At 62.7% G+C, this 13,498-nt stretch overlaps 5 protein-coding genes across 5 annotated transcripts; 1 reads left to right on the top strand and 4 right to left on the bottom strand.

Annotated features, from left to right (window-relative positions):
* Positions 1-2,322, top strand: USP42 (Ubiquitin carboxyl-terminal hydrolase 42). Its single transcript, XM_062774678.1, has 5 exons — positions 1-709; positions 766-894; positions 937-1,039; positions 1,107-1,334; positions 1,375-2,322. Exons 1-5 carry the CDS (start codon positions 64-66, stop codon positions 2,279-2,281), a joined length of 2,013 nt encoding a protein of 670 aa, XP_062630662.1. The 5' UTR covers positions 1-63; the 3' UTR covers positions 2,282-2,322.
* A 50-nt stretch (positions 2,323-2,372) lies between these two features.
* LOC62_06G008154 (uncharacterized protein) lies at positions 2,373-3,286 on the bottom strand (the record flags this gene model as incomplete). The annotated part of the gene is made up of 3 exons (XM_062774677.1): positions 2,373-2,864; positions 3,006-3,114; positions 3,216-3,286. 3 exons carry the CDS (start codon positions 3,284-3,286, stop codon positions 2,373-2,375), a joined length of 672 nt encoding a protein of 223 aa, XP_062630661.1.
* A 563-nt stretch (positions 3,287-3,849) lies between these two features.
* Positions 3,850-5,079, bottom strand: rcf2 (Respiratory supercomplex factor 2). The gene is made up of 3 exons (XM_062774676.1): positions 4,919-5,079; positions 4,424-4,855; positions 3,850-4,282 (listed from the first exon to the last, which is right to left on the bottom strand). Exons 1-3 carry the CDS (start codon positions 4,982-4,984, stop codon positions 4,025-4,027), a joined length of 756 nt encoding a protein of 251 aa, XP_062630660.1. The 5' UTR covers positions 4,985-5,079; the 3' UTR covers positions 3,850-4,024.
* Positions 5,080-5,456: 377 nt separating this feature from the next.
* On the bottom strand, positions 5,457-9,563 carry RSE1 (Pre-mRNA-splicing factor RSE1). The gene is made up of 5 exons (XM_062774675.1): positions 9,360-9,563; positions 9,281-9,303; positions 6,803-9,244; positions 5,944-6,765; positions 5,457-5,905 (listed from the first exon to the last, which is right to left on the bottom strand). The coding sequence occupies exons 1-5, from the start codon at positions 9,505-9,507 to the stop codon at positions 5,690-5,692; spliced, it is 3,651 nt and encodes a 1,216-aa protein (XP_062630659.1). The 5' UTR covers positions 9,508-9,563; the 3' UTR covers positions 5,457-5,689.
* Positions 9,564-9,762: 199 nt separating this feature from the next.
* esc1 lies at positions 9,763-11,762 on the bottom strand. Its single transcript, XM_062774674.1, has 2 exons — positions 11,475-11,762; positions 9,763-11,391 (listed from the first exon to the last, which is right to left on the bottom strand). The coding sequence occupies exons 1-2, from the start codon at positions 11,669-11,671 to the stop codon at positions 9,891-9,893; spliced, it is 1,698 nt and encodes a 565-aa protein (XP_062630658.1). The 5' UTR covers positions 11,672-11,762; the 3' UTR covers positions 9,763-9,890.
* Positions 11,763-13,498: the final 1,736 nt, after the last annotated feature.

Raw genomic sequence — 13,498 nt, 5'->3', positions numbered from 1 at the left:
GCGTACGATACATTCATCCAGGCTCCCTCCCTCCCTCCCTCTCTCCTTCCTGACAGCAACGACATGGCAGCAGCGGCCACATTAGAGTTCCTGCCGTTCGAGGCGCGGCGCACGCTCGTGCTCGGCGGCGCAACGAAGCGCGTCATGCTGGCCTCGCGCAGCCCCTCCCCCGGCCCCGGTCAGAACCCCGCAAGCTTCCCCCCCTCGCCGAAGGTGCGCCGCATCGCGCCCGTCGCGCCGGCGGCCGCGGGCTTCGCGAGTGCGGCGAGCAGCTCTTCGTCGGCGCCGGTGCCAGCGCCAGCGCCAGCGGCACCAGCAACCCCCACGTCGCTCGCGTCGCCGTCGCGCAAGGGCAAGGAGCGCGAGGTGCTCGCCAACGGCACCCCGAACGGAACCCCCAAGCCCAATGGCACGCCCAAGGCAAACGGCACGCCGAAATCCAATGGCACGACGCCCAACGGCCACGGAAAGCTCGCGAACGGCAAGCCCAACGGCGTGGCCAAGCCCGCGCCGAAGGCAGGAGCAGCCGGTGCGGGGCTTCACCCGCCCATCGAGGACCTGTCGTGGCCCGAGCCGATCGCGAGCGCCAAGCGCCCCGCGGCGGGGCTGCATAACGGCTCAATGGCATGCTACACGAACGCGACGCTGCAGGTGCTGCTGCACACGCCGCCCGTGTTGGCGATCGCGCTCGCGCACGACGGAGCGAGCTGTGAGTGGTCGGCTTGCAGGCCCCCGCTCGCCGAGTAACTGCTAACACTACCCCAGGCGCGCAGGCGCACCACTCCAAGACCAAGTTCTGCATGCTGTGCGCTCTGCGCCAGATCGCAGTCGCCGACCACTGGGCCGGCAAGAAACGCGCGTACCGGCCCCTCCCGGTACACAACCACCTTGGCCGTGCGTTATTGTTGTCTTTGGACTCACCGCTGACTCTCGCAGAGATCAAGAAGGGGTTCAGCCGGCACAGGCAGGAGGACACGCACGAGTTCTTTAGATTCGTGACGGACGCGCTGCAGAACACGGCGCTGGCGGGCAAGCCCAAGTGAGTTGGGGTGTGGACTGGGGCAGCAGGCGAGATACGGACGGCTGGCTGACGCTCGCCGCTGCAGGGACTTACCGGAGAAGCTCAAGCGCACAACGTGGGTCTACCGCACCTGGGGCGGGCAGGTACGCTCGCGCGTGCTGTGCTTGTCGTGCCGCAAGCCGTCGGACACGTTCGACTCGTTCCTCGACCTGTCGCTTGACGTGCCGGCGCGCGCGCGGACGCTGGACCAGCTGTTCAAGGGGTTCATCCACGAGGACCGGCTGGACGGAGAGAACAAGTACAACTGCGAGAAGTGGGTACGCGTGCTCGGGTACTGGGACTAACACCGTCAGCTGCAAGAAGAAGTCGGCGGCTACAAAGTCGATGCGGATCGCAGAGGCGCCGCCCGTCCTCACGCTCCATCTCAAGCGCTTCGGGTTCAGCTTATCCATGACGGGGCGGATGACAAAGATGAACAACCCGATCGAGTACGGCAAGACGCTCGACATTGCGCCGTACATGACCGAGGGAAGGCACGACCACACCCGCTACCGCCTCTTTGGCGTCACCTGCCACCACGGCTCGTCGCTCAACTATGGCCACTACACGTCGTACGTCCAGGCGCCCGACGGCAAGTGGTACGACGCGGACGACGACGACGTGTCGCCGGTCAAGTTGTCTGACGTGCTCGGCTCGCGCTCGGCGTACTTGCTCAGCTACATCCGCAGCGACGTTGCCGAGACCGAGCTGTCAACACCAGTGGCGACACCTGCACCGGCGGCGGTGGCGCAGTCGGTCGGGCCGAAGCGGAGACGTGAGGATGACGGTGTCGAGGGCGCTGGCGCCGAGTCGGCGTCCCCTTCGCCCGTCAAGCGGCCCGCACCGGCCGCCCTGTCGCCGATCAAGGCGAACGGCAGCGCAGACTCGGCGTTGGAGAGACTGCTCAACCTGGGAAACGGGGAGCCCGCGAGCCCCGCGAGCCCCGTGCGCAAGCCGCAGCCGGTCCAGCGGCAGCAGCTGCCGCCCTCGCCCGTCTCGTCGAGACCGTCGCACAAACTCAAGACGAAGCACCAGAACCACCGGGCCAACCTCAAGCAGTTGGCCGTGGGCGACCGGCACCACCACAAGGGCGCGCCCAAGTCGCCCTTCGTGCCGGGCAGCCACGCGCGATCCAACGCGAGAACGTTCTCCATGAAGCAGCGCGAGGTTGCGTTCGGGCGCAACCAGAAGCGGATGAAGGGCAAGGGGGGCCGCCACTAGCATACACATTGAGCATTACTGCATGAAATTGTCTATCACGGCGGGCAGGGGCGTGGCTGGCGGCGCGGGGTAGGTAATGGCACACGCCGTCCTAGCGGCGCGGGGCAGGCGAAGTGGCACACACCGTCCCCTTGCGGGTATGGCCCGCGAGCTGGATCCACCAGCCCTGGTGGCGGAGCGTGTCGAGGCAGTACTCGGCCAGCACGCCGGCGGTGGTGCGCGCGTCCATGCGCGTGGTATCGAGCTCGTACTCGCCGCTGAGCCCGCGCACAGGCGCGATGTGGCCAATCTCCTCCTCCATGCGCGTCTGGAGCAGGCTCGCCTCCGTCGTAGGCCTGGAGGCGGCCTGCCGCTCGGCGCTCATACACCGCGCGACGTTGGCCTCGGTGCTCGCGCTCAGGATGACGTGGATGAAGGCGAACCCGCTCGTCTGCGCAAAGTGGATAAACTCCTTCATGATGGCCAGGTCGATTGCGCGGGCGGACACGGACAAAAAGTCGGTCAGGACGTAGGTGGGTGGCGGGGGCGCGGTGGGGGACACGTCGGCGTAGTGCGTCGCGATGGACTGGAAGATGGCGTGTTTCTGCGGAGCGCAGCGCCGAGCAGCGCGTCAGCGCTGCGAGGCTGGGGGGCATTCTCTACCAGGCGGGTGCAACGCGGCGACGGAGCAGGTGCCACATGCGCCGCTCGCTCCGCTCGCCGCTGGCCGGCCGGCGGCACTCACGAGGTTCTTCCTTAGCACCGCATGCGCGGGGTCGTCCGAGTCGTACAGCTGCGACGCGGCGGTGATGACGTTGCGCGTGTCGAAGAAGCGGCAGTTGGGGAGGAGTTTGCTGGTCGAGCAGCGCGTCAGCGCTGCGAGGGCGGGCATGACAACGACGGGAGACACGCCCCCTCGCGCGGCTGACTCCACACCGCGCTTCGCACCACTTACACCAGCTCGTACGCCACCGCGTGCTTGCCTATACCGGGGAAGCCGTTGATGAGGATGAGTGCGCCGGGCATGGTGGTGAGCGGGGTGGGGGGGGGGGGGGGGAGTGAGTGGGAGTGCAGCGCCGCCTGTGTGTGGGTTTATCGTCGCTCTGGAAGTTGGATCTCTCGCCCGCCCCATCCTGAGGGGCGCCGCCGACCGTTGCTCGTTGTCTACTCTGTTCGCTGCTGAGCGTTGTGGTCTCTGTCGCGCGTCGCCAGCTTGACCCCTGCCTTCGCCTTCGAGGCAGGCTCCGTCAGGCAGTCGCCGTTTGATCGTCTCTCTCTGGAACTGGTAGATCGCGTCACGCATGCGCGTGCCACAAGCGTACCGCCACACGCCAATCGGCCTGGCTTCGGCGCACAGGCCTCGGAAGCGTACCTGCGATGCGACACGAGGGGCGACCGCTAGCTAGACGGATCAGCGATGCACCATCGACGTCGTCGGCGTCGTGCCCCGTCCGTGATCTGTGTCGCTGCGCATTAGTGTTGCGTCGCTGGCCCGGCCGGGCCACATTCCGTGTCGGCGCTGCGCACGACGCCGACGTCACTGCTCGGTCGTCAGTGTGCCATCTGCCCACCTGCCTTCCTGCTCGCCGCCATGATTATGAATCAATCCATGCGTAAAGTACAAACAATGAGGGCCGGAGCCTGGGGTGGTCTAGAGGGGGTGGTCTAGGGTGAGGGTGGGGGTGGGGTCGCGATATCGACAGGTGATGTAGGTCGATAAGGACGGTTGTTTTCCACCAGCGCGGGGGAGCGTTCGCTGCTCACTTACGCGGCAGCCTCGGCGCCAGCGGCGACCGGCTCGGCATCCTCCTTCTTGGCGTTCGCCTTGCCGACCTTGGCCGCGGCGCGCAGGTTGATGCGCTCCTGTTTTGTGAGCTGGCCGCCCTGCTCGAGCATGTCGCGCCACGAGTGGTCGGGGGGGAGCTCGGGCTTCTTGCCCTGCGCGTTGACGCCGGCGAGGACCGCCGAGACCATGAGCACGCCAATGGTCAGGCCCTGGGCGTACATACGAGCCTGGACGATCTGGGGTGGGTGTTAGTGGATGTGTGCGGTGGGGGCGTGGGAGCAGGCGCCAGGTGGGGCCCGCTCGCGCGTGAGGCCAGGCAAGGCCCGCTCGCGCGTGAGGCCAGGCAAGGCCTCACGGCGCTCGCTTGTGGTGCTCACCTTCTGAGGGAACGTCTGGTACTTGTTCCTCGCGACAACGCCAAACGCAATACCAAGCGACGCGACCCACGAGCCGCCAATGATGGTGTACTGGTGGCGCGCGGCCCAGTCCTTGGTCTTGTCCCAGGTCGACATGCTCTCCCAGCGCTCGTGCGCGGCCTTGGCCTCGGCGTCGAGCTCCTCCTTGCCGTATCCGCTCCACTGCTGCGCAATGTGCTTCTCGCCGGCCTTCTCGCCAAACACGGTGCCGACGGGGATCGACATCATCATGCCGACGAAGAACTTGTACGGCATGGGGACGGCGCGCCACGCTGGCGAGCGCTTCTTGAGGAAGTGGTTGCCGATCAGCGTGCCGGCCACACCGAGGGCAAGACCCTTGGACGCGGCAGTGAGCACCGTCGACATGTACTCCTTCTGCGAGGTACCGCCGCGCTGGGTGGGGGGTCAGTGGCGTTCTCGCAGCGGCCGATGGCCGCGGGTACAGTCCACACTCACCTCGATGTAAGAGCCCTCGTCGCCGGGGCCGGTGACGGAGCGAGTCGATGTCGATGTCGATGTCATGATAGTGAGTGTAGGAGTGGTGTTGGTGTGGTGCTGTGCTGTGCTTGCAGATCGCAAGATGTTTCAAGTGATGATGGTGGTGATGGACAATGCCCCACCCATCTGCTGCAGCATATATATTTTCCATTGCATCGTCGTCGATTTGGCATGACGACAGGCACTTCTGCTGTCTTGGCTCCACTTTGACCCGACTGTACCCGCATTTTGCTCCCGCCCGTCCCACTATGGCGGCCTTGATCCGAATCGGAAAAGCCAGCCAGGCGCCGCCTACGCCTACAGCTACTTGCTTGTCGCCCCGCCGGGACAGTCCGGCAAACCAAATGCTTGTCATTGCGGACTTTGGCCGCAACATTCTCGCCTGTCGGACTGCAACCGCCACGCGGCCACATTCCGAAGCACTCGACGCCTCCCCAGCACCGACCGGAGCATCGGCACCCCCACCGGCACCGGCATACGGCCGCGACACACCGTGCGTGTCATGCATGCATTGCTGCACCTCGGCTGCGCTAATGGCTGCTGCTCGCCGCCGCCGCTTCTATCCCTACCACGCGGACCACTCTGGCGTCATCTACAGACACCAACAGCTCCGCTCCTAATCTCCGCTGCAAATCTGCCCCCTCCTAATCGCCCCTTTGCCGTCACTCCTAATCACGGCCCCTTATCTCCCACCCCGCACTTCCCCGGTCGCCGATCCCTCCGCTTGGCTTAGAACACACTGCCAGTGCGCATCTGCTCGAGCTTCTTGAGCACATCGCCGACATTGCGGTCCAGGTCCGCAGCAATCGCCTGCTGCTTGGGGTACGGCAGGAGGTTGAAGCTCTCGCACAAGTCGCCGTCGACAACAGCCTTGACCGGGGCGTAGTAGCCGCGGTACGACAGGTGGTCGCGGCCCACGAGTGACGTGTTGAGTGACCGAATGTGCTGGGCGGCGTCAGCACTGCTCTCTACATTGCACTTACCATCTCGAGCGTCGACATGAACTCGACGTCGTCGTTGGAGATGAACGGAATGAGCGCGCCGACAGCACCAGAGATGGTCGTGTAGACAATCACGTCGCGACCACCAGGGGCGACCGACACTTTTGTCAACGACGTCACAATGCTGCCAACGTTATAGTGGGCAATCATGTCCGTCTTGTTCGCCGCACCCATCAGGAAGCCCTTCTCGTGCAGGATGCCCGCGCCGGTCGGGTCGTCGTCAACCTTCTCCGAGATGCGCTCATCCAGGCGGTTGATGAAGACGTTGCCAAACTTGTCGGCGCACGCCACCGTGTCGTAGTCGATCGACACGACCGATGTCAGCCATCGTGGCTGGCCGTCGTCGGCAAAGATGAGCAGCTGACGCGTTGGTACTGAGCGGTACACGCAGAAGAAGGTCGACTCCTGCAAGTCGCCAACAATGATACGCGCGCCAATGACGTTGATCGTGGCAACGCCGGTAGGGAAGCCATTGTTCTCGCACTTGCGGAGCAGCGCCTTCTTACCCGCCTCGTACAGGCGCAGTGACTTGCCGACACCCGCAAGCAGGAAGCCCTGGAACGCCGCGACAGCGATGGGGATGTCGTCCGTCTTGGTCTTGTGCAAGAACTCGAGTGTCCGTCCCTCGTTCTTGATGGCGTACACGCGCAGCCATCCCTCCTTGCACGACTTGGGGACGAGCGTCGTGCCCACTGCCGTGCCGACCACCAACGTCGGCTCTCCATTCATCCGCTCGAAGAAGCACACCGCAGCCGAGAACGCCGCCTCGTTCTCGTCCAGTTCAATCGTCTGTACTGTTGATGTCTGATTGTCAGCTTCTGCGCTCCCACGCTCTACTCACTTCCAAGGGATCAACAATGCGAATCAATGACGCCCAGTTTCCAGCCGGCGCACGGGGCCGTCCAAACTCCTCTGCTGGCAGGTCTAACAATGACCGGTCGACGCGGTCGCCCTGTGCCTCCTTCTCGCGCACTATCCGCTCAATGGCCTGAGGAGAATATGTCCGGTGGTCGGCCTCAATCGAGTAGAACACGTTGCCGTAAGGGTATCCGATAAGCTTGCGGGGTGTGTAGCTCAAGGGGGTCGAGTCCTGCTTGAGCTTCTCGCCCAGCTTGGGAATGGTGAAGATGCGTAGCGTGTTGCCCGAGATGCCGATCAGACCGTCGGGGCACATGCTGGCGTTCAGGCTGCACGCGTACTCGAGCATGTCGTAGATCAGGGGCTGCGTCTGCAGGAGGTCCTGGTAGGTGTACAGCAGCCAGGTACGCGACGAGAAGGCCATGACACATGGCGAGCCGTGGACAGTCGAGCGGGCAATCTTGATCGGCTTGGCACCGAGGAATCGCAGGCGCGTGTCGGACAGCGAGCCGTCAACGGGGTCAACGACCGTGCGCAAGAGCACACCGTTGACAAGGCCAATCGACAGGAACATTGTGGGGCGGTTCTTGTCGATCGACGTGTCAAAGATCTCGGCCAGGCAGATGTCGGACGGGGGCGCTGTGAGACCCTGCAGCGAGAGCGTCTCGAGCGTGTCGTCGGGCTCCAACGAAATGATGTGCACTCGCTGGTCGTCACACCCAACAGCGAGGTACGGCGTGCGCTTCCTGCCCTCTGGCACCTCGGCAATGCTCACACACGTCACGTTGGAAGGCAGGCTCTTCTTCTCCTGGTACTCGCTGAGAGATCCCTCCTCGTCGAGCTCAAAGTAGACCAGCTCGGCCGTGTTGAGCGCAATGACCACCTGGCGCTTGTTGGTCGTCGCCGCGACGATGGACGTTCCGGGTGGGCAGCCCCACTCGTCAACTCTGTCAGCAGCGCGGATGTGCCGGAGGCCATGAGGGTGGACCTGCAAGAGGCCATTGGGGCCCAGCTGCTGCACGGCAAGTGTGGGCCCAGATGATAAGAAGCCCGTGTCGTTGACTTCCTCGATCGTGTCACCAATCGACAGCACGAGCGTGCCGTTGGGGAACGACAGAATAATGTACGAGTCGTACTCGTCGTCCTCACCGAGCTTGAGGGTCCACACCGCGTTGGGCACACCGGGCAGCGGCGAGCTCACGAGGACGTTGACGTCGAGGCCGTGCTTGAGCGAACGGAAGGTACTCCGTGGTCCGCGGCCGCACGCGGCGTAGATCTGCGGCGTGTCGGACGCGTGGCCGAGCAGGTTGACGACCTGCGCGTCGAGGATAGGATCCAACGACGTCAGCGTCTCGGCCTGAATCAAGTTTTGCAGCGGGCGGGGGTTGAAGAAGGCGTATGGCAGCGGGCCCTCGGTGTTGCCAAAGTCTGGGTAATCCGTCGACGACCACTCCTGCTCGCCGTCGTCCTCGGCCAGGCTCTGGAACTGGTAAAAGTTCTGGTCGCCAAACTCGCTCGCAACAAACAGGTATCCGCTCTTGAGGATACACAGGGCGGTGGCCACGGGCACCGTGTCAAAGTACTTGATCTTGAGCGCGCGCACGTCCTCGCCCTCGTGCTCGATCCACGCCTTGTACAGGTCGCCGTCTTCCGACTGGAGGAGGAAGAAGAACGCGCCCTTGATCTTGTGCGTGACGGCGGCGACGATAATCAGCCCGCGGCTGCTCTCTCCGCGCTGGGCGAGCGCGTTCCTCCTACGCGGAATCGGGACACGGTGCGCCTCGGCATCCATGTGTTTCCAGATCACATGGTCCTCGGTACACACAAGAACGCCTGACGGGCCATCAAACTTGTCCGTGTTGGCGTTCTGGCCGCCTGGCACCTGCACAAGGAGGTTGGCTCTCCTGTCGGTCGGCTCGCTCCACTTGCGCACGACGTGGTTGAGGCCGAGGTCGAGCTCGTAGAACGTCAGGTATTTTTCTGTCTGGCGGAACGCGTCGCCCGTCGGGTCCTGGTCCGACTCGGTGTAGTCGAGCTCGAGGGCAGCAAACATGGGGTTGTCGTAGCCCGTGTCGCACGCAACCAGGTCGGTGAGGATCGAGTGGTTCTTGTGCGCCTCGAGCGGCGACGATGGGAACAGCTTGCCCTCCGAGTTGCGGTTGAGAATGTACACCAGCTTGGACTTTTCCACGGCCGCGTACATCGCCGCGCGGCCCTTGGGGTCGACGGCGAGGAACTGGCCGGGGACGGTACGCCTGCTGCCAGACTTGCCGTACACCTCCTGATACAGGCTCTCAAAGTGCGGCGTGGGGGTGATGACGAGCTCGAGGATCGACAGCCGTCCAGAGTCGGACGAGAGCACAATGTAGTCCTTGGACATGCCTGCGAGGCGGAAGGCCTTGACATCGCGGACGTTTCCAAATGCCTGGGGTTAGCTCGCGGAACGAAGTGGGCAGCTTACTTCTGAGCTGCAGATTGAGTCAACTGTGGAGGGTGTCAGTCAGATTATTCAACTCTTCCGCATGCTCCATTTCACTCACGGCGACCAGTCGACGGGTTGAGCTTCAAGAACTCGAGTCTGGTGCTGCCTCGAACGGCGAGGATCTCCTGCCCCTTGCCCGAAAACGAGCCGACGACGGCCGAGGTGACGGCCGTTGGTGGCTGGAGCGTGAGGTTGAGGAGGTGCATGATGCGCCTCGCGTTTTCGAGTTGGATGAGGGGTTGGAGGTCGAAGTCGAGGTCGAGATGATCACAAAGATGACAGAACGATCCTCGACTTTCATCAGTGGGTTGGCTTCTTCAAGATGGACAAACGGGAGTATTTTCACGTGGAATTTGATTCCGCTTCAAATGCTCTCAAGACACCGATTAATCAAAGACGGAAGCCAAAAGCAAATATAGTTTGTATTCGCGCTCGCACTGCATCATAACTTCGAAGTCATTGTCACATTTCTGCTCATTACGGTCGACTAATATCACGGAGTATAAGGGACTCTACGTGTGGGGAATGTCTAACCACTGGGGCCGTAAAGATCGTGTAAAATGGTGGGTGAATAATAAGACGGGTATCTCTAGGTTGTCTTTGCCACAACGGGGGCGGCGGGGGCGGCAGCTGCAGGCTGGGGCTGCGCGGCCGGGGTGGTAGCAGCGGGCTGGGGAGTCACGGCGGCAGGAGCGGCCGGGACAGCAGCTGCTGGGGCAGGGGTGGTGACGGCCGCAGGAGCCGGAGCGGGAGCAGCAGCAGCCGGGGCGGGGGCCGCAGCAGCTGGAGCGGCAGGAGCGGCGGCAGGAACAGCGGCAGCCGCAGCCGCAGCAGCTGCAGCAGCGCCAGCGTGCGGAACATACTGAGGAAGTGTGCTGCTAAAGCCGTGGTAGGACGACGTCCAAGTCGTGTTTGGGTTCTCTCCACGGGCGATAGCCAGGTCGCGGTGCAGCATGTCAATGGTGCGGTGGGCGTCGGCGGCCTGCGACTTGAGGTGGCTAATGTAGTCGACAGCCTTGCTGAGTATCTCCCACTTGCTGGCCTTCATTCCGCGGTCGGCCGGAAGCTGCTCGCGAAGCTCGTCGAAGAGATCTCTCATCTCCTTTCGGCGCTTGCGCTCAGCGAGCTTGTGGCTAACACGGAGTTCGGGAGAACGCGAGAAGGGAGTCTCCTTCTTAGGGAGCTCGAGCGAAGCAGAAAGGCTCGCAGGGGGGTCGACCTGCATCTTGGACGACTCGTCCTCAATCGCCGCAGCAGAAGCCGAGTCGAGCGTCTCGGGCAGACGGATCTCGGGAACACCGGTAGCAGGGGCAGTGGCAGCGACCGCGGCGTCGGTCGACGAGCGGACCGACGACAGTGCGGGGTCGATGGCAATGTTGCGGTCCTTCTCGGCAGTGCCAGCAGCTGGGGTAGTAGCGGCGGCAGCGGCAGCGGGGACAGGCGACGAGACGCCGTCGGCGGCGGTCGGGGGCCACGTGTATGTGTGCTGGACAGGGAAGACGGTCACCGGGCGCTGCTGCATAGGAGGCATGGTCTGGAGAAGCCGGCGCTCGGCGGGAGACATTGAGCGCTGAATGTCCTCAGGGACGGCCAGGGGTCGGTCCGGCGAGGTGGACGAACGGCGCATGTCAGTGGGCTGCATGTTTGGAGAGTCCATCGACTTGATGGACATGGGTGTCAGGGGAAGGTGCTCGTCGTAGTAGCGAGTGTACTGGTGAGAGAAGGTCGGCGAGTGGTAGTCGCGGGGCTCCTGCTTGACCTGGTAGTGGTGCGACGAGGTTGGTCTCCTCTGGTGGTGGTGGTCGACTGGTGACTGAGTGCGTGGGGTGGTGCACGAGTAACGGATGAGATCCGAGGATGTATCCGAGTTGTTGCGCGAGTGGCCGCTTGATCGTGGACGGCGGTGGTGACGCGACGAGAGAGGTGGCGGCGCGTCGGAGAGCTTTGAAGACGAGCAGATGCTTTCAATCGGAGGTAGAAGGGTGGGGGGACGGTGCTCCTTGACGCGTCGGGGGCGTGGTGGGGAGTGGTACGGGTTGTACGCGTGTGGAGGTGGCTGAGGGTAGTGCTGAGTGGGCGTCCTTGGCCGGCTGTGGGGGAGAAGAAGCACATGTCAGTCAATGCGCGCGGTGGGGTAGATGGATGGATGCTATATGGGTGGATGGATGCTCACTTGTATGGGTGGTACTGGTGGGGGTGGTGGGCGGCGACGGGGTGTGGGTGGTGGTGGTGGTGGGGTGGTGGTGCCGACGAGTAGTAGTGAGCAGGGTAGTGGTACTGCTGCTCCGAGGAAGACGACGACGCCGACGCCGACGCCGAGGCCGAGTGGTGTGGTGGTGGTGGGTAGCGGTGGGTGGGTGCTCTGTTCATAAACTGTGGGCAAAGCGGGCCCACGTTAGCATGTGTTTTTCACGTGGAAGGGGAGATGGAGTGGTGGATGGATAAAAAGGAAGAATGGGTGGTGGGGGGGGGGGGGTGGGATGGATGGGTGGATGTGCGCCAGGATTGCCAGACCCCCTGTTTTTCTTGTTTGGGTCAACCTGGCGGGGGTCTGCGTAGCGATTGCGCCGAATGTGGCGCGAGCGGCGTGGACCGAAAGCGGAGGGCAGTGACGCGCAGCGATCAAAGTCGCCGCGACAATTCCCGGAATGCATCTACAATGTCTCTTTCTCGTGCAGGCATGATGATTGTTGTTGTTTGTTCAACACTCACGGGCAAAAGTTGGTCACGTCGAGGTCTGAAAAGTAAAAAGTAGGCCAGATGGACGACACGCGGAAAAAGTGTGGTCGTCGCGTGGTGGGGGGTGGAAAAAGGTCGTTTGGGTGGTGGGGTGGTAGTGACGGGGGGTGAGAGCGGGAGTGCGTCGGTGGGTGGCGTTTACAGGGTTTCAGTCGTCGTCAATGCCAAAGTCGTCGTCGGTTTCGTCCAAGTGTCCGTTGTTTAAAGAGTGTGCAAGAGCAAGTAGGATCTGTCGAGCGATGCGTTAAAGGTCGTGGTACCTGCTTTATGTACATGTAACGTGGCCAAAACGCGCCCACACACACACACGAAAACGTCAGCTATGACGACTTCACTCGTCCCGGACGGGGCGGGGGGGATTTACCCGCCGCAGCCTGCGCACTACACCTACCTGATTCAAACTGTCCGGGGTTGGGAACGTAGTCGTAGTGTACGAGGTCGTGTGGAGCTAACGCGGAGAGGGAAGCGTGCGCTTAATCAAGTTGAGCGTGGATAAAGAGGGAGGGTGCGTTGCGGAATGATCGGATGCTTTCTTCACCGAGCGAGGCGAGTGAACGAGCGAGGCGAGCGATATGTATCACTTGTGAAGGCTAGAGTGTGCGTACTGGCGGGTGTTATCAGCCTTCCGTCGTTCTCATCAGCAAGAGCAGAGACAGCGCCCTCGGGCAAGTGTCATGACGCATGACACTGGTGGCTATGGGGTGGTGTTTGGCGCCGGCGCGAGATTGCAGGATCACGCGCGTCTCGACCACGACTACGGTCGGGCCCATGGATATTAAAACACGAAGACTTACAGTGTCCCGCGGAAGAGGAGAGAGGGGGGGGCGGAGGCAAGTGGCAAAGGTGGCAGTGGCAGCGGCCGCCCAAGTCGTGACGTATAAGCGTGATGGCCGGGAAACGCAAAATGTGCTTTCGTCAAGGTTGTCGAGAGAGATCCCGCGGCGAACAGATATGTACCAGCGGATGGTAGATTGTGGAGCGGGGGTGATGATGGGGGGTCGGGGGGTGACTATTTACAGCAGGAGGGAGTACCAGGTAGTTAAGTACTGGAATCAAGAGGACCTCGCAATGTCAGGTTTTGGCGTCTGACACCTCGCTGATTTGATACACGGCAAACCAAAGGTCGCTTACGCCTGTGGAGGTTTCCGTTCAAGGGTTCGGAGAGCAACCTTACAAGTGGGGTCGTTGAGATACGGACAGTGGGCATTGATCATTTTCGAATGATGCGGACGACTGGCGTTCAGACCGGAGGAGACTGGAGCAGCTCTGCAGCAGCAGGCAAAGACACACAACTGGGTTGAGGGGTGCTGCAGCTGCCACGCGCGGAGTGCACATCCAGGTACCAAGCTCGGTCGTCCAGGGTTCTTGGTAAAGCTTGTTCTAGCACCCAAAAACAACAATCGCCGACCCTGTAGTGCCTGACTCCTTGATCCTGGCAATCTGGGACAAGCACCCCGT

Source organism: Vanrija pseudolonga, chromosome 6 (assembly GCF_020906515.1).
Source record: "Vanrija pseudolonga chromosome 6, complete sequence".
In the NCBI taxonomy this organism is placed as follows: domain Eukaryota; kingdom Fungi; phylum Basidiomycota; class Tremellomycetes; order Trichosporonales; family Trichosporonaceae; genus Vanrija; species Vanrija pseudolonga.
This window is presented reverse-complemented; position numbering and strand designations above follow the sequence as displayed.